At 40.2% G+C, this 21,265-nt stretch overlaps 1 protein-coding gene across 2 annotated transcripts in view; it reads left to right on the top strand.

The window, feature by feature from the left end:
- Positions 1–2,103: 2,103 nt before the first annotated feature.
- PITPNB (phosphatidylinositol transfer protein beta) overlaps positions 2,104–21,265 on the top strand; it is a 64,712-nt gene continuing 45,550 nt past the window's right edge. For both annotated transcript variants that reach the window (XM_047762352.1, XM_047762353.1), the window contains exons 1-4: positions 2,104–2,207; positions 6,847–6,877; positions 10,190–10,335; positions 21,063–21,154. In XM_047762352.1, the coding sequence (XP_047618308.1) occupies positions 2,188–2,207; positions 6,847–6,877; positions 10,190–10,335; positions 21,063–21,154 (289 nt within the window). In that variant the 5' untranslated portion in view covers positions 2,104–2,187. The remainder of the gene's footprint in view (positions 2,208–6,846; positions 6,878–10,189; positions 10,336–21,062; positions 21,155–21,265) is intronic.

Raw genomic sequence — 21,265 nt, 5'->3', positions numbered from 1 at the left:
AAACTAATATACAGGAGTATTCAAATTTGTAGACTATTCTTTAAGTATCATCTAGGTTTTGACCACAGCCATAATTGAATACAACTGTTTGTCCTAAAGACTGTCCATATGCTTCAATTTTTTTTTTTTTTTTGGTCTTTTTGCTATTTCTTTGGGCCGCTCCTGCGGCATATGGAGGTTCCCAGGCTAGGGGTCGAATCGGAGCTGTAGCCACTGGCCTATGCCAGAGCCACAGCAACGCGGGATCCGAGCCACGTCTGCAACCTACACCACAGCTCACGGCAACGCCGGATCGTTAACCCACTGAGCAAGGGCAGGGACCGAACCCTCAACCCCATCACGAACCCTCAACCTCATGGTTCCTAGTCGGATTCGTTAACCACTGCGCCATGACGGGAACTCCGCTTCAACTTTTTATTTTCACCTAGAAAAAAGTCAGTGCACTGGAAAGACCAGATTTATTTTTATCTACAAAAAAGCCAGTGTACTGGAAAGAAAAGATTTTGAAATTTGTAAAACCTATATTTGAAACAATCTAAGTGATTGTAAACAAACCTGTAAACAATCTAAGTGATTTTTGCACAAGTCATTTAAGTTGGCTCTCTGAACATTTTTCCCTTGTAAAGCATGCAAAAAGGCCTACCTCATGTTGTTCGAAGGGTGAAATGAGATAAAACATCTCCATTACCTAACAGAGTACTTCGCAAATAAAAGATGCCCAATCAATAGAAGCTATTTCCAGTTTCTCAGCTCTTGGAAAATAAGAGCATGTGTTTCCTTGAATCCTCAGCAACACAATAATTAGTGTTAATAGTGTTACACATCACAGAAAGTCAATGAATCCCAGTGACCTCCTTAGGAGGAAGTTTCTAGCTTTTAGGCAAGAAACTTTTTTTTGTTTGTTTGAGGCAGCCCTAACTCCAGTGGGTGTATTCATATAATTTATATGAAAGTGTTTTAATGATTTTAAAAATTTCTTTAATAACGTTTCAACAGCTTCCTACGGTTCTTAGAATACAATTCATACTCTTTAACTGCCTTTACGGCCTGGTGATCTATTTAGTCCCAGCTTATCTCCCCCACCGCCTATTAAGGCATTCTAGCCACACCTGCCCTCTATCTATCTGCTCAACTACTACCCTAAACTTATTTCAGCCTCACAGCTTATTTTCCACTAATTGCCTCCCCCATCTTCACAGGCCGGGCTACTTAAAATACTAGGTTAAAACGTGGCCTGAGAGTCCTTCCCTTGATTACTCTGCCTCCCCATTACCCTACTGTACCTTATTCATAGAATACATCGTACCACGGCGCCAAATTCTTTTGTTTGTTTTCAGGTGAGCACAGAGACTGCGCATTTTGCTTTCAGAAGGATCCCCCGGGCCTACTACGGTGACTGGCATAGAGCAAGCGAGTGACCCTGGGCTACAACTTCTCCCGAGGTCCACCTCCTGGCTCTTAGCTGCAGCCTGGGCCTCGCTAAGGTCTCCCAAAACACAGCCCCTTCCGGGGTGCTGAGGGCAAGCAACCTTCTTCCCCCGAGAGGACTCCTGCAGTTGGGTCACGGCCACGGCGGGGCTCTGGACTCTTGGACAGGAGGGACTGGGGCGCAGAGAACTCTTGTGGCCACAGCTGTTCGAGGCTTGGGGATGGGCTTGGGGAACGTGCGCGTGAGCCGCCAACCCGGCGAAGCCCGAACGGCGGACCTGATTGGACTGGAGAGCGGGACAGAACCCGGCGGCATCTGCCTCCCCGACCCGAGTAATTATCACGGACTTGGGAAGTGAGGTATCTGGCAAGAAGGCGGGCCTCCTCTCAAAAGCAGCGAGAGAAAGTTCAGTTTTCCCGGAAACGACCTCCTGGGAACTGACTGGAAAACTCACCAGAGTGCGTAGGCTGCAAAGCGACAGCGAGAAAACCCGACTGGAAGGAGGAGCACGCGGCAGGAGAAGAGCGACAGCGCGCCGAGCTCGCGCAGCCGCAGAGGAGGCCTCGCGCACCTAGGGTGGGGCGCGAGGCTGGGGCGGAGCCAGTCCCTCGCGCGCGCTGACGCGGCGGAAGGGTGTGGACGCGCAAGCGCCGAGGCAGCTCGGGCGGCTGGGAGGCGGGGTCGCGCAGGCGCTGTAAGAAGCGGTAGCGGCGGCGGCGGTGGTGGTAGCGGCGGCAGCTGTGAGGGGTTCCAGGAAGATGGTGCTGATTAAAGAATTGTAAGTGGAATTGGTGGACGGGAGCGACGTTCTGGGACTGCAGTAATGGGAGATTCATTTATTGATATGTGGCAGAATATTCCTGAGAAGAAGCGAGTCTCGGGTCGGCCGCTCCCAGCGCGCGCCCCCTCCCCTCGGCCCGCGCCCCCGGCCCACTCGAGGCCCCTCCGCTCTGCGTCCACAGACACTCCCCGCGGCGTTGCCGTGGTAACACTGCTGCCTTCTCCCTCGGGGCGGAGGCGGCAGGGTCCCGGCTGGAGCGCGTGGTTGGGGAAGGCGCGGCCGCGAGTTTCCGCCGGGACCCGCCTTCTCCCCAACCCCCCACCCCAGTCTTGAGACTGGGCCTACCCCCAAGCTCTTGGGTGGGATCCAGCCGAAGCCCGAGGGTGGGCGAGACGCAGTGGATCTGTGATTTGTCGTCCGGGGTGGAGCCTGCCGGTAACCCTGGGGAGATGGGCTTGCCAGGTAAAGGCAGCCCTGGTGTCGGGACTCAAGCTGGGGTGTAGGCGACCAGAAGTTATTACTGGAGCCGGGAATCCGAGAAACCTGCACTTCACTGGGCAGCTCAGTTGACTTAAAACTGGAAAGTCAGCCCTCTGCTCTGTGTTTCAGTTTTCACATCTTTGGGATAGGATAACATTCCAGGTTCCGGGATTTAGATGAAGCGTTAACGTGCGGTTGGTCTAATAGAAGGGTTTCTAGGTGCATCATACCGGCTTAGTAGTTTTGTTGAAAAGTTAATGGCATTTCCTACCGGCAAGGCCTGTGAATATCACAGGAAATCTGGTTGGCAGTGAATGTTCAGCCGTCACAGCTGGTTCGTGTTGTCAGGATCCCTTGGGCAACAGGGGATTTTGAGTGTGGTCAATTCTTGGGTTTTTCAAATGCTCTTTTCATTTTAAACTCTTTAAAATTTTTGTCTTAATTTATCTAACTCCAGACAGCTTATTTCTAGTGTTAGTTCTCAGACTAATTTTAAAAAGTCACGCTTCGCTTCTCTGCCTAAAACTCTCCAGACTCCTTCCTTATCTCACTGAGAATAAAAGCCGATGCCACGGCATTAACACTTGTGAAGTGATTTCAGTTACTGCTGTCCTTCCCTTGCCGATTTCAGGCTCAGCTTCCTTACTGTTCCTTCACTAGTACTGCAGGAAAAAAAGCTCAGTTCAGGGCCTTTCTGGTTGGTGTTCCCTCTTGGTGAAGTGCTCTTCCCACTTCTCACTAACTCACCTTCTTTCAGGATTCTGCTTAAATATCACCTTCTTAAGTAATTCCTCTCTGAAGATGCAATTGCATTACCCACCATTTGGTGTTTGCCTTCCCTGCTTTATTGCTCTCTCTAGCAGTTACCACCATCTAACATGCAACACAATTATTATTTTTATATTTTACTAGATGTATTCTCTCACTGCATGTAATCTCCATGAATCTATTTTGCTTACTCTCATAGTCTCTGGCACATAAGAGTTCAATAAATATTTGTTAAGTAAGTTAATGAACAATTATAACATTAGTGACAGGGATCATGAAAAAAGGCACATTTTCAGTTAAATCTTATAGTATTGAACTTTGGATTTATAAAATTTCTCTTCCACGTAATTTGTACAATATATCATGCAAGAGTTATATATTACTCTGACTGACATCTTTGTAAGGCAGATAGGTTGCAGATATTTAAGACTTCTGGAGGGAATAAAACAGAAGGAAGTTGACTTGGCCCAAGTCACATAGCAAATGAGTTGTAGAATGGATTTTAGATCATAGATTGAATTATTTTTCTTTTATTATTTTCTCCTTCCTAAAGCGTGAATTAACTGTTCACTAGATCCCTTTGACAGTTATATGAGTAGTATCAACGCTAACTCATGGAAAGCAGTTCTCATTGGGAATTTGCATGCTATGCTTTTTGTGAATCATTACTTCCATTATAAAAATTTTAATGTACAGAGGTAACAAATGTTGAAATGTGTTCAAGGTGTAATATTTTTCTGAAGAAGTTATGAGTTACATTTCTTGATGCTCACTCCTCATGTATGTCTCCCCTAGACTTTTTGATGGCAGAGGCTATTTCTTATTTAAGTATTCCCAGTATTCGGCACAGCATCTTGTCTAGCCCACTGTAAGAACTCAATGTTTAATTTAAAAAAAAAAAAAAAAGATTCTTCCTGCTTACACATCAACTTTCTAAAATAGTTTTTGGTTAGGAGCAATGAATAGGTCATTCTGATGTGAGGATGTTGGTAAACTGAAAAATACTTTGGCAAATGTTTGTTGTCTTAAGAAATACCATCTATTTTTGACATGAATTGAAAGGTTAGAAATGATTTTTTCAGGGTGGGTAGTTCCTGTCAACTCGTTACTTAAGCAACAGATGAAATTGCTGTTAGGGTAAAGTCCTTGTTTTAAAGAACTGTTGGTAGATCCATTTGGAAAATTATTTTCATGAGGGTGTTCAGAGAAGTTTGAGATTTTTCAAATTGCTCTAAAAGTTGAGTGCTGCTTTTAGAGTAATAATACAAAAATCACAGCTTGTCTATTTCTTTGCTCTTTTACTTTTTCTCAAGCAAATCTTAAAGTTACTTGACTCATCTTTCATTCAGAATTTCTTTATCAGTCACTTTGATTTTGTGCAGTAAATTTCCTGAAAGTGTTGTTACATAAAAATAGGGATCTTCCTGCTAGTGAGTAGTTGTTAAAATTACTCAGAAGTGATTCTTTGGCTTTGTGAAACTTCAGGGACTTCTTTAACTGTTTCCTCTCTATTCCTTCATTCTGTTTCTTTTACACCCCAGCATTGTGATTCAGGCTTTGTAAATCCTTGCCCTGCCTCCCAAAAATGGCTTTTCCCCACCCTCCTGCTTCTCAGTCTTTTTAATCACCTACAGGTGACGTATTCAGGTTAGCTGTAGCTATGAACCTACCTTTTGGAAGTAATAAATTTCAGGTTCCTTGTTGTCTAATAAATTTAATAGATTTCTTACCATTGTATTCCAGGCCCTTAAAATATGCTCCCAACCTCTATCTTTGTCCATATCTTAACGAAATATGCTCCCATCCTGTATTGTAGTCTTCCTCCTGATCACTGCACTTCTCTACCCCAGTTTATTTTCTGTTACTGAGATAGTGAGCAAATTAGTGTGGACCCTGAGGCAACAGTTAAAATGCTTAGGTATGGCAGGATTTAGTATAACAAGTTTATTCTTGATGAGAATAAAAATTAGTTAACCATTGTGACTTTGAGAATGTTCATTGTCTTTAGTTGACCATTATCAGTAGTCAAGGAGTAGGAAATAACTAGAGACATGTTTTTTCAAGCATCAATGTTTGAGGAGAATAAAGAGGAATGAGGAGGAGGTGGGAAGCATAGCTGAAGAGAAGTTGGAAAACTATTGGGGATTTTCTATGAAATGAAAATTGACATGAATTCCATAATATTTTTTCTCTCTCCTTATAATGGAAAGAGTTAAAATAAGATTTTATTTTTTTATTTTAATTTTTTTTTTGTCTTTTGCCCTTTCTTAGGGTTGCACCTGTGACTTATGGAGGTTCCCAGGCTAGGGGTTTAATTGGAGCTGTTGCTGCCGGCCTCCACCAGAGCCACAGCAACGCCAGATCCGCAATGCTGGATCCTTAACCCACTGAGTGAGGCCAGGGATCGAACCCGAAACCTCATGGTTCCGCTGCGCCACGACGAGAACTCCTCAAATAAATGACACTACTGTGGTAGTTTGAAGGTCAGGAGGGAAAAGTTTGAGAATGAACAAGTCGTCGCGCCCCCCCCCCCCAAAGAAAAAAAGTTGCTATCTTGGGCACCAGCTATTATCATGAGACAACTGAAATTCATAGATGGCCTTGGCTTTCAGAGATTATTGTGGAAATACGTGTGAAAGTACTTACTTATTAAAAAAATCTGGAGATACAGTGCAATATCCTGGTATGCAGTAGTTCATCATAGTATTCTTTTTGAAATTCATCTTCAGGATCATTGTGCCTTCGTACGTGTCCTGTTGTATGTACAATAAACTCTCTTGGACAAGATCAAACACAGCAACCTTATATTGAATCTACCCTGGAAGGGATTATAGTTATAAGGTTCGAAGTATTTTCCATTGTAAAGTTTTTTACTTATTAACTCTAAAGAGCCTTTTACTTTTCTCAGTAAAATCAAGGGATAATTGGGTAGTGTGAAATAATTTTTAGAAGCATTCATTCATGTATCATAAAAATAAAATGCATAGTATGTAGATGGAGAATGAAACCCAACTAAAAATTTCATGAGGGCCACCTGACCAGATGGTATACAAGTAATCCATCCTCTACCCTGCAATTTTCAGTGATGAGTTTTTCTCTTGTTCCTTTGTTCCTCACAAGAATTTCTACAGCTGAGTTTTTGGGGTCCTGGTACAATGAGGACACTAAAGGCGAGTGATCACTGAGAGCCAGGAATGGCAGTTTTATTTCCCCCATTTAAAAACTCTTATTTAGAGCTGTAGTCATTTCAAAGACCTTCTCCCATAAATGACACCTTATACTCTGCTATCATTGAGTTTAAAGTAGAAGCTCTTTTAAGCGTAGAGATCTATGTCTTCAAGTGAGCCATTTCGTGTGTAACATATTTTTTATCCTTTTGTCTTTTTAGCCGTGTGGTTTTGCCATGTTCTGTTCAGGAGGTGAGTTTTGCTTCTGTATTATTGATATAATTTATTTGATATGTTAATCTAAAGTCATATTTTTATTGTATTCATTTACCTTTACTTTGCAGTTTATGTGACAAAGTGAATTATGATGTGTCGGAGATAATTAATTATAAGTGAATTTCTGTCAAACTGCCTTGTTTTGGAAGGGTCTGAAAATGTAGATTAATCTCCTACCCAGTGCTGGAATTCTGTCTACAATATCCCAGAGAAAGGAGGTTCCAGCCTCAACTTAGACACTTTTTTTTTTTTGTCTTTTTGCTATTCTTGGGCCGCTCCCGCGGCATATGGAGGTTCCCAGGCTAGGGGTCTAATTGGAGCTGTAGACACCGGCCTACACCAGAGCCACAGCAACATGGGATCTAAGCCGCGTCTGCAACCTACACCACAGCTCACGGCAACGCCGGATCGTTAACCCACTGAGCAAGGGCAGGGACTGAACCTGCAGCCTTATGGTTCCTAGTCGGATTCGTTAACCACTGCGCCACGACGGGAACTCCTCAACTTAGACACTTTAGGGTTGAGTCATCTGCTAGAGAAGCAGCCTACTCTACTGTTGGATATTTTAAACATTTGTCATTTCTTTAAACCAAAATCTGCTTTCCTATAAAGTTTGCCTGTTGTTTAGAGTTTCTTCCACTTAAGCAAAGAGAGGTAAGCCTGTTCTGTCTTGTATGTGGTAACCAGGCTTTTGGCAGTTCTCTCCTCCCCCAGCCCTTTTGTTCCATCTGTACAGGAGGTCACAAGGTTAAACATTCCCAGCACGTTCATTTGGCATAATATAACACAACTCCTAGACTTCCTCACCAGTTTTTTTCACTAATACAGCATGTATTATAATTGCTCTCAACCAAAAACAGTATTCAAGACATGGTCTGACCAGCACAGAACCCTGAGAGATGTCTCCTTTGATCTGCACGTGATACAGAAATACATCACCTATTCATAACCTGCCTGTCCTGCAGTTGTATCTATCTGCATTATAGCCAGGAATGAGGATAAAAGCAGAGATGGCCTCTGAGAAATCAAGATAGGTGTAGTGAAACCCATAAAACCCTTTGGGCCCTTCTGTAACTTGTATAATTTGTTTGGTTATCTGCTTTTCCTAGAGCTGACACTAGATTAGAAGCAGTGAATTGGAAGTGGGACAAAACAAACAGATAACCTAAGACGTGACAGCTGACAGAAGGCAGTCAAGAAAATAAAATAAAATGCAGGAACTAGAAATGAGTAGCTGTCTGGCACTGTTGAATGCAGACTTGAACACAGCTGCATACATCTCAGTGTCTGAGGTTTCTGTATTCAAGTGTATTATTAAAACACTCGAAACAAGCCAGGCACCCCTGTTCCTTACTTGTACAATTGATTGTTTGAACTTGAATGTGGAGATTGACATTTGTTTTTGTTAAATTTTTTCTTCTGGTTTTAGCTAGTTGGATCAATTTGTTGAAATCGTTCTGAGTCTTAGCATTATCACCCAAAATAATCTCAGCTTTTTGTTATGTTCAGACTTAGTGAACATGCCTTCTGTCTTTAAGTTATTCTTAAAAATGAGAATGAAAGTCTAGCAACATGCTGCAAAATATCAGTCCATTAATACCATTTTTTGGATACTGTTGTTTAGTTGTTTTCTGTGTAAATTTTTGTTACGCTGTTCCTGACCAAGATCAGATTTACCCTCTGACTTAGAGATTTTAATCCTGTTTTTAAAATATGACGCTGTTAAAAACTGTACTTTGAAGGCCTTAAGTATTGTAGCATTACTGGACAAATCCTGGTGTTATATCACAAAAGCCAAAAGAAGAAATACAGCCCTTTCTTCAGTCTGAAATTTCTATAAAAACTTATTTTTGATGCAGTTAAGATATGTGTTTGGTTTTAGCTTCCTGAACCCTTCCAAATTAAGGGTGTATACACGTGTGTGTGTGTGTCTGTGTGTGTAAATTAACCTACAAGATAGCATCATATTCCCATGGGCTTTTTAAATAGAAATATTTACTAAGCTGGAGTTCCCATCATGGCTCAGTGGTTAATGAATCCGACTAGGAACCATGAAGTTGCGGGTTCAATCCCTGGCCTTGATCAATGGGTTAAGGATCCCGCGTTGCTGTGGCTCTGGTGTAGGCCAGTGGCTACAGCTCCAATTGGACCCCTAGCCTGGGAACCTCCATATGCTGCGAGTGTGGCCCTAGAAAAGATTAAAAAAAAAAAAGAAGAAAGAAATATTTGCTAAGCTTACAACTTCCACTATTTTTTGTTCCTCAAATAAAATGTTAGTTTTGAATTATTAGTTTTTAGAGGTAGCTTTTCTTTGAAAATAGGTTTGGAAAAGAAAAATGATTTCTTTTGGCCGTCTTCACTGGGAAGAAGAAATTTAGCCAAATTTGAAGAGATTAGAGATAATGCCATGATTGAGTCATTAGAAGAAATTAGAACACAAGAATTTGCTTTTTATCATTTATTGGAGCTGTTAGAAACTCCAGGTTGGTATAGAGCAGTACTGCCCACACATAGGTATCAGTGCAGGCCACTGAGAATTTCTATTCACTTTAAAATAAAGTAGAAACCACTGTCAGCAACTTCTTGCCTTTTATGGTAATAGTTGGATATTTATAAATACTTTAAAAACAGTTTCTGTTTATGGGAGAACTTCACGCCTAACAGTTCTGACCCTGGGTACCCAATACTCTTTCTATTTAGGTGGGCAAAGGCCAAATTTGGTATGTTGTGTACATAGGTCATGGAAAAAAGACTCCAGAAGTCTACTAAAATTTGGGCTATAATGGTTCTTCATATTTGCAGGCTTTTGTTATTACACTTTTATCTTCCTCCTCCTCCTTATTGAGAATGGTATTCTGATTGCCCAGCTTTCTTATTTGGCAAAGTAACAGTTATGTTCCTGCCGTACCTTCTTTAGAATTTCGTGAAATTAAGTGAGGTATAATAGATGTAAAAATGCTTTAGAAGATACAAACATTTATTTATTACTCAAAAAACTAAAACAAATGTCAAGATATTGTCTGGATAAGTGGATATATTAAAGTACCAGAGTATTTGTAACTAACGGTTTTCTTAAATAATGGAAATCTTGTAAAATATTATGGTTTCTTGCTGTATGATCATCTGGTGTTTGTCTCTCTAAACATATTAATTTCTAATTTGAGTCATGTTTTCATATAGAACATATGTGCTGAATGGTTTGGATGTACTTTATAGTAAGATTTCAGCGTAGGAAGTTTCTGCAGTTACTCCTGACTTATTGAAGTTCTGTACTCTTTGTTATTTCAGTATCAGGTTGGGCAGCTTTACTCTGTTGCAGAAGCCAGTAAGAATGAGACTGGTGGTGGTGAAGGAATTGAAGTTTTAAAGAATGAACCTTATGAAAAGGATGGAGAAAAGGGACAGTATACACACAAAATTTATCACTTAAAGAGGTAAGCAGAGTGTTCACATTTGATCTTAGTCATTATATTAAATAATCAGGTTTTAACTATACAGCCCACTTATCAAGCATGCAGCTACCTAACTCACTAATAGATGAGCTGACGTACTTTAAAATATTTTAATGTGACCAAAACAAACATTTTCATGTAAGAATATATTGCATTTTAATTTTTTGAGAGGATTCTACTTCTTTATTTTTAAATTATAAAGTAATCTGTTTATTAAAAAATTCAGCAGATTATAATTAAAAACTTAGTTTCTACCTCACGTCATCACATATCTGTAACCCCAGAGAGAAACTAAATAAGATTTAGTTTATCCTTCCAGATAATTTTCTTATACATACTCAAATAAATTTTTAAAAAACACAGAAATATATCACTTGTATTATTTATTGTTTTCCACAACAAATGGTAATCATACTGTACATATGGTTCTGCCCTTAGCTTTAATTTTCAGTGATACATCATGAACATCTTTCTATGTTGTTATTTAATGCCCTTTCCATTCTTTTTAAAGCTGAGTAAAATTTCTTAGTATGGACATAAGCATTATTTACTTAAGCATTTTGTAAATGATAAGTAAATTTAGGTGTTTTGGGTATTTTCTAATTTGTCTATTACAGATAATATTTCTGTGAAGGTGGGTGTACATAAGTCTTTATGCCTTAGAGTACTATTTCTCTAGGGGAAATTTATTACAGTAGGATTGCTGAAAGGCCATGCTCTTTTAAAATTTTGATATTGCCAGATTGTGCTCTAAGAGTTTGAAAGTATTCATTTTCCTATATTTTTAAAAATCTTTTTATTTTTGCCAATTTGATTCACAGAAAATAGCCTCTTGTTTAAATTTGCATTTCTTTATTAGTGAAGTGGAATGTCTTTTCTTACTAATTAACCATTTGAATTTCTTGTGTGACTTGACTGTTTAGATCCATTACTCATTATTTTTATCTCTTTGGTTTGTAGAAGTTCTTTTGTACATTCTCCTAAGTTTGGCAGTCTCATCTGTCTTTGGCATAGATATTTTAAAATAGAAAATGCATACCAATATTTATCCAAGGGCAAAAGGTCAGTAATGGTTTTTAAGAGTCTATTTTGTAAGTAGTGTCCTCAGTTTACTAAAGGTAAGAGGGAATCTGCTCTTTTCTTGGCTTTCTTCTCTTCATAGAGAATAACACTGTGTTTTGTAGAACTTTTTAAAATTGTAGATAAACTGTGATGATGAATATTTTTCATATTTTCTCAGTTTAAGGCTACTGCTTGGTTTATAGTGACACATGAATGTAAAGTAGGTCATCACCTTATAGAGCCTTAAATTTTACTTCTCTTTTCTCCTAGAACACAGCATTTCTTTGTTTCTGCTGCTGGTTTGAATGAAGGCAGTAAATAACTTTGATTAGTCACTTATCCATAGTGACTGTTATTGATGGTTTCTGTTCATTTGTTAGCACCCTAAATATATCCAGAAATGTGCCAGTTGAGAGAAAATTATGACATTCTAGGTGATATGACCTGTAATCTATATATAATATTTGTAGTTTTGAATTTACTTACGTGTACTCAGTTTTATTTTTCTAGCATTTTATATTTACTCATTTATTGAATTTTACCAATGCATGAAACTCCTTTTATTGTAAATTCAACTCTTGGGTTGGGGGGGTAACTAAAATATACCCAAAAATTGATATTTAGAATTTTTTTCTATTGGTTTGTGATGTCCATATAAACTTGAAATAGACTCATAATATTCTTCATTTGAAAACTAAGTTGGAATACTGGGGGAAACATTTGATATATTATTAATGGAAAAGAGCAGTTACCAAATTTGTATATAAATAATGTTATATATAATAAAAATCAGAAAAATGCCTAGAAAGAGATTCATTAAAATGTTCAGAATGTTTTTCTTTTGGTGGAATTATGGGTGATTTAAATTTATTTTATTCTTCCGTATTTTTGTTTAATGAGAAAAGAAAGAATGATTTTTGAAACATCTAATTTAGGTAACATTCCATCCATGAATAATGAATCTGGTAAGTTCAAAAGGGCTGTATAAATAGGGTTAGTGCAAGAGATATTACTGTTCTAGAGAGCTTATTATGATGAGATTCAGAATTGCTTTCAGGCTTTTAGTGGATTAAATAAAGGAAAACCTTGGCTCTGGAGGCCAGCCTCCCAGTACGGTCAGGCTTCTGGAATTGCTTCTTCATTCCTAGAAGGAGCTGAAATTATTCCACAGTACCCTTTGATTTCACCCTTTATGCACTCATTTACTCATCATTGTAGCCCTGAGAAATGGGCAGTGTACACATTGTACATAAGCTTCCTATTTACTCAAAGTCACACAGCTGGTAAGTGGCAGAATGAATGGTGACTGAGCCTGCATTCTCTGATTTCTAATCCCATGCTCTTTTGGCCACAAGTAGCAATCCCAAGGGCCTGTGCTGATGAGCATAGGTGTCTCAAGAGAAGGGAGAGATAGGGTCTGATTGGATGGAAAGGATATTTTATGCTCATAGAAGGCTGGCCTTGTCACACAAAGATGGCAGTGTTGGATGAAGCATGGAGAGGCATGAGACAGGAAAGGGAAAAGGAAAGATGGTGGCAGTAATGGATCTCAGGCAGTGTGGCAGATAATAGCCATTCTGGTGGTAATGAAAAACAAACAACCCAGAATCTCCATTAACAACGACAGAATGGGGGCCACCTGTCACTGTAGTCCTGGGAGGAGGTATTGGGGCAAAGGCAATCAAATGTCTATACTCAAGAGTCATCAGTGTCATCCTAAAGGCACAGTAGCCACAGGATAATTACATTATAGAAGAGTCAAGAGTCATTTAACAGCAAGTGCTGAGGCTTTCACTGTCCCAGACCAAAGACCACAATCAAGGCACAGGGCTGGCAGTACAGCCCCATCAGACTTCAGTTTCCTGCAAGGGCATCAGTTCAGCATGCTGGACACATAACCACAGTCCCTAGAGTTTTTAGATCCCTATCTGTCTCTCGAGAAGTTAAATTTGGGTCCTTTTCCAGCATTTATTCTATTGGGTAATCTCTAGTGCTGTGTGCACTGTCACTGTATAGCATTGATAGAATTACACACTTGACAACCTCATGGGGTGAGTTGGTTGGCCAAGGGCTCCAAGACCTTTTGGGACCCTTGAGTTCTGAGGTCTGCTTTACCCAGTGTTATGAGGTCTCTGAATTCCCTGGTCAGTATGCTTTTGCATTTCAGCAAAAACACTTCTTAGATATACAAACTTAATCTCAGCCAGAAGATGAGAAACAATTTTGGCAAGGTATTTAAAAATTCAAAATTTAGTGATCATTGCAAGGGACATTTCAAGTGTCTGATTTCCTTGAATCTCAGATAATAGTCCTCTTACAAGCTAATGAGATTCTTTCCATTCCTGTGATAACAAGTAGTGAGGAGTCACCCATAGTAATTGTAAGCAAAATATCTAGTACTTTCTGTGTGCTGGTCACTGTAGGTGCTCTAGGTGGGAGCCCGTTCATTCCCCACAGCAACCTTTTCTGGTGAGGAAACTAAGGTCAAGTAACCAGGGTTTCAGTAGCTGGCTGGTATGCCACTGCTGTTTGTAGCAGATACAGGCCGTGAACCCAGGCAGGCATTGTGACTCCAGAACCTGACCTCTTTATCACTCTGCTTTACTGCTGAGCCCTGGGGGAGGGTTAGAATATTTTCCATTTCCTAAAGTGAACTCTGCAAGAGTTGGCAGAGAAATTCTTCTAAGGCCATGGATTTCATTACATCTTATTTTCTCATAAGTCTTTCAAAGTCTCAAGTCTTTAAATAAAGTTGAGTTTAACAAGGTACTTACTCAGTAGTCCTCAGGTATCTCTAGTTGTCATAACTCTGTCCAAAGTAAAAACCCTTGGCTCTAAGGCAAGCCTTCTTTCCCTGTTTCTTTCCCTCCCTCCCATCCTCCTCTTTCTCTCTCTCTCCCTCTCTCTCACTGTGTTTTTATGGCCATGCCTGCAGTATGTGGAAGTTCCCAGGCCAGGGGTCGAATTGGAGCTGCAGCTGTGGCCTGCACCACAGCAACACCAGATCTGAGCCACACCTTTGACTTATGCCGAAGCTTACAGCAATGCTGGATCCTTAACGCACTGAACAAGGCTAGGGGTCGAACCTGCATCCTCACAGAGACAACATCAGGCCCTTAGCCACAATGGAAACTCCAAGCCCATCTCTTCATTGTCCTCCAGAAGTGACCTATTAAGCCCCTTGGCTCTTTTCTTCTGAGGTTGGGTTGCTCATAACCTTCTTGATTTCCTGAGCTCAGATCTGTCCTGAGCCAAAGCATTCCTTCACTGCTTTCCTTCATACGGATCCTTCTTCCCTAAACACCATCACTTTTCTGTCACTTCTCAATTTGACCCCTAAATGTATATTTCTACGTGCATACATATTTGACTGTGTACCCCATTTACCACAAAAGTTTGAGTACATTTCCTGAAGTTTAATGTACGCTTAATAGTGGATGGTGGGGAAGGAGGGCAGCATTTATTGGATAAAGAATTTTGAAGCAGGACAAGGAGGTATGTTGCAGTTTTGGAGATGATATTTCAGAGAAAAACTTGAAGCTCTCCTGGGACCTCATAGGGGCACACTGACCAGTCCTTTTATATATATATTTTTTAATTCCTCATAAGCATTATACCCTAGCCAGCTTCAGTCAGTCCTGGATGATGGAGAATCAATAAAGCTTTGCTAACTCCAGAGTGGCCTTGTGCCCCAAAGATTGAAGCAGAGGTTTTATTGAAAAATCACTGTTTAAAAATTTTTATGTGGTTCAAGTTAAGAGTTCATTTTTGTAAGCAACAAGAATCATTTGTCAGGAACTTGAGTTATGTTTGTGTTTAAAAATGAGAAGTTTAAATCATCTGAGGATACAAAGGTTGATTGTATATGATTCTTTAAAGAGGTATGCACATCACTGAATGAGTATAAGAAAGTAATAAAAACCCACCAAATATAATAAATTCATTCTTCAATCTAGAATTAGTTACCCACAAATATTTTTTTCTTTGTAGTCCCGAGTCTTAGGTTTTGCATAGTTCAAAGTTTTCTGCATCAAGAGTGATCCTATTTTAGAAGAACGTCAGACATTTTCCAAACTGTATTGTTTCTTCTTTATGTTATGTTTCATTTCTCATTCTTTTCTTCTTTTTGTTACGTGAAAAATATGTCTTTCTCTTTTTGGTTTTTGTAATTCTCTTGAATTTTAGTGTTGTTATACCTTCTCGAGATTACTTAATTTGTATCTGGCTGTTTTATTCCTTTACCTCAAATCACGGATTTTAAGTCATCTTGTAATTTTTTCCCCCCTTATATCTCTCCCTTTCCTTTTTTCTTCCATCTCTATCACCCATTACATTAATTCTCTCTCTCTTGAACTTCTCTTATTTGCTCCAGACTGTCTCTTGCTGTTCATTCTTTTGACTGTTATAAATAATGCAGCTATGAATGTTTGTGTATGAGTTTCTTTCTCTGTGGACATGTTTTCATTTCTCTTGAGTATATATACACATACATACACATACCTTACTTTTTGAAGAACCACCAGACTTTTCCAAAGTGACTACACTATTCTACATTCCCACCAACAGTATGTCAAGGTTTCAGTTTCTCCACATCACTGCTCACCCTTGTTTTCAGATTTTTTTTTAATAGTAGCCATACTAATGGACATGGTCTCATTGTGTGTGTTTTGTTTTGTTTTGTTTTTGTTTTGTCTTTTTGCCATTTTCTTAGGCTGCTCCCACAGCATATGGAGGTTCCCAGGCTAAGGGTTGAATTGGAGCAGTAGCCCCCGGCCTACACCAGAGCCACAACAACATGGGATCCGAGCCGCATCTGCAACCTACACCACAGCTCAGGGCAACTCCAGATCATTAACCCACTGGGCAAGGCCAGGGATCGAACCCACAACCTCGTGGTTCCTAGTCAGATTCATTAACCACTGAGCCACACCAGGAACTCCTCATTGTGGTTTTAATTTGTATTTCCCTGCTGATTAATGATGTTGAGCATCTTCTCATGTATTTATTGGTCATTTGTAGATTATTGGGGAAATATCTGTTCAAATCTTTTACCCATCTTTAAATTGGATTGGCTTTTTTGTTGTAAGAGTTCTTCATATATCCTGGTTATGAAGATGTAGTCTCTTATCAGATGTATGATTTGCCATTCTTTTTCCCCCATTTGTGAGTTGTATTTTCATTTTCTTATATCCTTTGAGGTTTTAAAAGCTTCTAATTTTGAAATTCAATTTACTTTTTTTCTAAGAATTTTGTAGTTTTAGTTCTTTCATTTAGATCTTTAATCCATTTTTAGTCAACTTTTGCTGCCATCTGTTCTTGCTGTCTCCATTTAATTTTCCACACAAAGCCAGAATGATCTTAAAACTTAAATCAGGTTGTATCATTCCCCTCCTCTAAGCCTTCAGTAGCTTCCCATCATACAAAGAACAAAATCTGAATTCTTGGGCCCCATGTTATCTGTCTGCCCCTTGCCTCCCTCACCATCCTCATCTTGTGACCATCTCTTCTTTGTTCACTGCAGTCTGGCCGTGCTGGAGGCTAGACCTTTTGCTATCTTAGGACCTTTGGTCAGCTGTTCCCTTGACCTGCTTGCTGTGTTTGCTCCGTCTTCATGTATCTGCCTGCCACTGCCCTCATCCTCTGATTGTCATTGCCACTGTATGTCACTTCCTCAGGCTGTCCTTTCTGAGCACCCTTGCCCAGGTACTCAATTTGCCCATGGACCTGTTCCTTAACCTCACAGCGCTCCAGGAAAGGTAATTCTCTTTCTTTGCCTTTTGTTATTTGCTGGTCTGTTTTCTGCTTCGCTCCATGGAAAGTGAGTTCTGGGTAGGAATTATCCCTGTTTGTACACCATTATTACGTGGTCTCTGGCGCAGTGGACAGTCAGGAAATACTAGAGCGGATGAATGAATGAGGTCTCCAGGGTATTTAAGGTATATTTCAGTTGATTCTAAGAGGAGAAATTACTTGCTGTGTTTATGACAAATTAATGTAGGCTTCAGAGTCTCGCATTTTACATTTTGATGTTTATCCTCAAAGGATGGAAAAATGAAACTTTGAACAGTTTTGTTCATTTTGTCTATAGGAAGATGTAAACATCCATTGGGAAAAGTGCAGTTTGAAATGATTTGCCAAGGTATAATTTATCTCAGGGAGAGGATTTTTTAAAAAGACTGCTCCTACATCAGGAGATGTTCAATGTATAGCATGGTCATTTATTATCCATCTTTTAAAACATATAAACCCTTTGTTTTCTTTTACCACCACAACAAAGTTTCTTACCACACTACAGGCAGGTTTACACCCATTGGTATATTGAGGTTAGATCTTCATACTGATAACATAACTGATAAAACACTTCAGTTGAATTTTACCCTGAAGTTAAATATTCTTATTATGCATTCAGAGATGACAGGCGGAGGTACATTTTTGTTTTTGGACATTATACTAAGGCTGATTCTTAAACAGCTGAAATCTAGATATGTTTACCATGAAGTCAGCACTGTCATGAGTCTTGGTTTATCACGACTGTTTGGGAGAATAAGAGAAGGAACACCCTTTTTGGTTTATTTCTGAAAGTTTCTCCGTTTTGTTAATTTAGCTACTATTTGTCCCTTTTCTGAGACTCTCTAAGCCTCCAAAATAGAATTTCCTGCATGATACTGAAGTGCCTTCCTAAGTGATACTGAGGTGGGAAAAATGTATATGCTTTCAGTTGTGTATAAGTGGCATATTTGAACCGCCTTGTTAGGAATATATTAAAGCTGCCATTAATGAAAATTCCTCGCCTTTACAGTGGAATTGAAATTCAATTTTGTTTACTTCATTTATACATTTTCCCTAAGTTTAGTCAATTACTTAGATTCATTGAGGAGAGATGTGTGCTAATGTACTCATGTTAAATATAAAAAGCCAGTAAACTTGAAACAAAGCTGGCTCAAAGATTTGGTCGTTCTTTTTTTGGTCTTTTGAGGGCCACACCCATGGCATATGGAAGTTCCCAGGCTAGGGGTTGAATCAGAGCCACAGCCACAGCAATGCCAGAGCCAAGCCACGTCTGTGACCCACACCACAGCTCAGGGCAATACTGTATCCTTAACCCACTGAGCAAAGCCAGGGGTTGAACCCGCATCCTCATGGATACTAGTCAGGTTCGTTACGGCTGAGCCACAACGGGAACTCCCGTGTGGTTGTTGTTAACTAAGTCAAAACTTGGAATTCACATGGTAGAGAAAGCATCCTGGAAATAAGATAATGGGCATTTGAAAACAAGATGAAGAAATACTGAAACTTTCAGATTTGTCTTGTGCTGGCCTTTGGTAACTGACTGCCAATTTTCTGTTTGTGTCAGGAAATTTTAGAACTTTGGATGAATATGAAAGTTTTTTAGAATATTGAGCACTATAGGAATAAATAGGATAGTTAAAAATATATTTCTGAGCTATTTTTCTCTTGCCTTTTTCTAAGTTGATCAGATGAACCATTGATAATCTTACTTGTCCTCTTTGATGGACAGGTGATTTTGTAGCTTATATGTCTTAAATATTACCTATATGTATTACATTATACCCTGATTTGACTCTCCGACATTTAAGAGAATTTTGCTTCCAGTTGTTTAGCAAGGGAAGAAATAATTTGGACTGATAGATATTCTTTCACTTTTAATGTATGATGTCTTCATTTTTCTGAAGTTATACATGAAGTTCTTTCTTTTTTTTTCTTTTTTTTTGTCTTTTGTCTTTTTTGTTGTTGTTGTTGCTATTTCTTGGGCCGCTCCCGCGGCATATGGAGGTTTCCAGGCTAGGGGTCGAATCGGAGCTGTAGCCACCAGCCTACGCCAGAGCCACAGCAACGCGGGATCCGAGCTGCATCTGCAACCTACACCACAGCTCACGGCAACGCCGGATCGTTAACCCACTGAGCAAGGGCAGGGACCGAACCCGCAACCTCATGGTTCCTAGTCGGATTCGTCAACCACTGCGCCACGACGGGAACTCCTGAAGTTATTTCTGAAGCTATGCATGAGTCTTCCAAGATCTCAGAAGAATTAAGTACCCAGAATTAGCCCTCTGCCGTATCTTTTAAGGGTGTAAATGTACATACAGATTTATGCCCTTGGAATTTTACTCATACTGCATATATAATAGTACTGCAACTTTTCCAGTGATTTAAGTTACCACAATAGTAGGAGCTCCAAACTGCGTACCCACCCTTGTGTACTGTGGAGGGGAGGGAAGGGCTCTCCACACTGCTTCTCTGTAGCTGCCCACTCTATGGCTGGTGTGGGCTTCATTCCACCTACCTTACTTAGCACCCAGAGTTCAACATGGGAAGGTCTCTGGTCAACTGCTTAATCTTACCATGGGGCTAGAAGTCCTCTCTGGGTCTCACATGTCTTTGGTTTGTTTTTTTGTCTTAGTTTAGGGAATTAAGTTGTGCTTGAATGTTCTCAGAAAGCAGCTCTGATCCGGAAAAAAAAGAATATATAGGCCTTTAAGTTATAGGATCATTTTGACATACAGCCACTTAAATGCCAGTTACATGAAATAATGAATTAATGCTTGACTCACAGTGTTATTGGGGGATTAAAGTGTTGAAGAAAAGCATGTGAAAGCACCCACCTGCATGTCAGCTTAGAATTACAAAGCAGTAGCTCTCATTGTACTGCACTAGGTGCTAAAGGCATTACTCTGAATCCCTGCAGAAACCCTGGCCGAGTAGGTAATACCAACTCCATTAGACACAGGAGGAAGTTCAGGGAACCAAATAATATGCCCAAGGTCACACAGCTTCTAAGCGGTGATGTTGGGGTTTGAATCCAGTCTGTGAAAAGCCTTTGCATGCAGAACTGCTTTCTATACAGCTGGCTCCAGTTTGTAAAAATGGTCATTTCACTTGACTTTCTTTGAAGACTGATAAGACTGATTTTCCATTTGTTAACCCATTGTGTTTCCTGCTTGTGGTTTATCTGTTGGGAATCTTTCCTGATTATCTCATGAATCTGCATTAAGCTTATCATGTATTAATTACATATTTAACCCACCCATCTCCTCTGACCATACTTGAAACAGCAGTTGACATTCATTCAGTCAAAAGCCCATAAGAGGAGTTCCCGTCGTGGCGCAGTGGTTAACGAATCCGACTAGGAACCATGAGGTTGCAGGTTCGATCCCTGGCCTTGCTCAGTGGGTTAACGATCCGGCGTTGCCGTGAGCTGTGGTGTAGGTTGCAGACGCGGCTCGGATCCCGCGTTGCTGTGGCTGAATATGGAGGTTACTAGGCTAGGGGTCAAATCTGAGCTACAGCTGCCAGTCTGTGCAACAGCCACAGCAGCGCAGGGTCTGAGCTGCATCTGTGACCTACACCACAGCTCATGACAACTCCAGATCCTTAACCCACTGAGCGAGGCCAGGGATCAAACCCACAACTTTATGGCTCCTAGTTGGATTTGTTTCCGCTGTGCCATGACGGGAACTCCAAGAATTGCTTCCATGGGGGAAAAAAAAATTTGTAAACACATTCTTAATTAAATTGTTGTTTTTACACTAATTTTATAGTTGAGTACTCCTTGAAGCAGTATGATAGAAGCCAACAAAGAATTAATGGTGCTGTTGAAAATATGTCCATTATTTCTCTCATCACAGCAAAGTTCCTGCATTCGTGAGGATGATCGCTCCTGAGGGCTCCTTGGTGTTTCACGAGAAAGCCTGGAACGCATACCCCTACTGTAGAACAAGTAAGTCTGCTTCCCAGAAACCATCTCACTGTCTACCCTGCTGCTAATGAGGAAAGGGACTCCCCATGCCCCTGCCTTAGAGAAGGTTGACACTCAGCACGGCCTTCCGTG

Source organism: Phacochoerus africanus, chromosome 15 (assembly GCF_016906955.1).
Source record: "Phacochoerus africanus isolate WHEZ1 chromosome 15, ROS_Pafr_v1, whole genome shotgun sequence".
NCBI classification, from domain to species: domain Eukaryota; kingdom Metazoa; phylum Chordata; class Mammalia; order Artiodactyla; family Suidae; genus Phacochoerus; species Phacochoerus africanus.
This window is presented reverse-complemented; position numbering and strand designations above follow the sequence as displayed.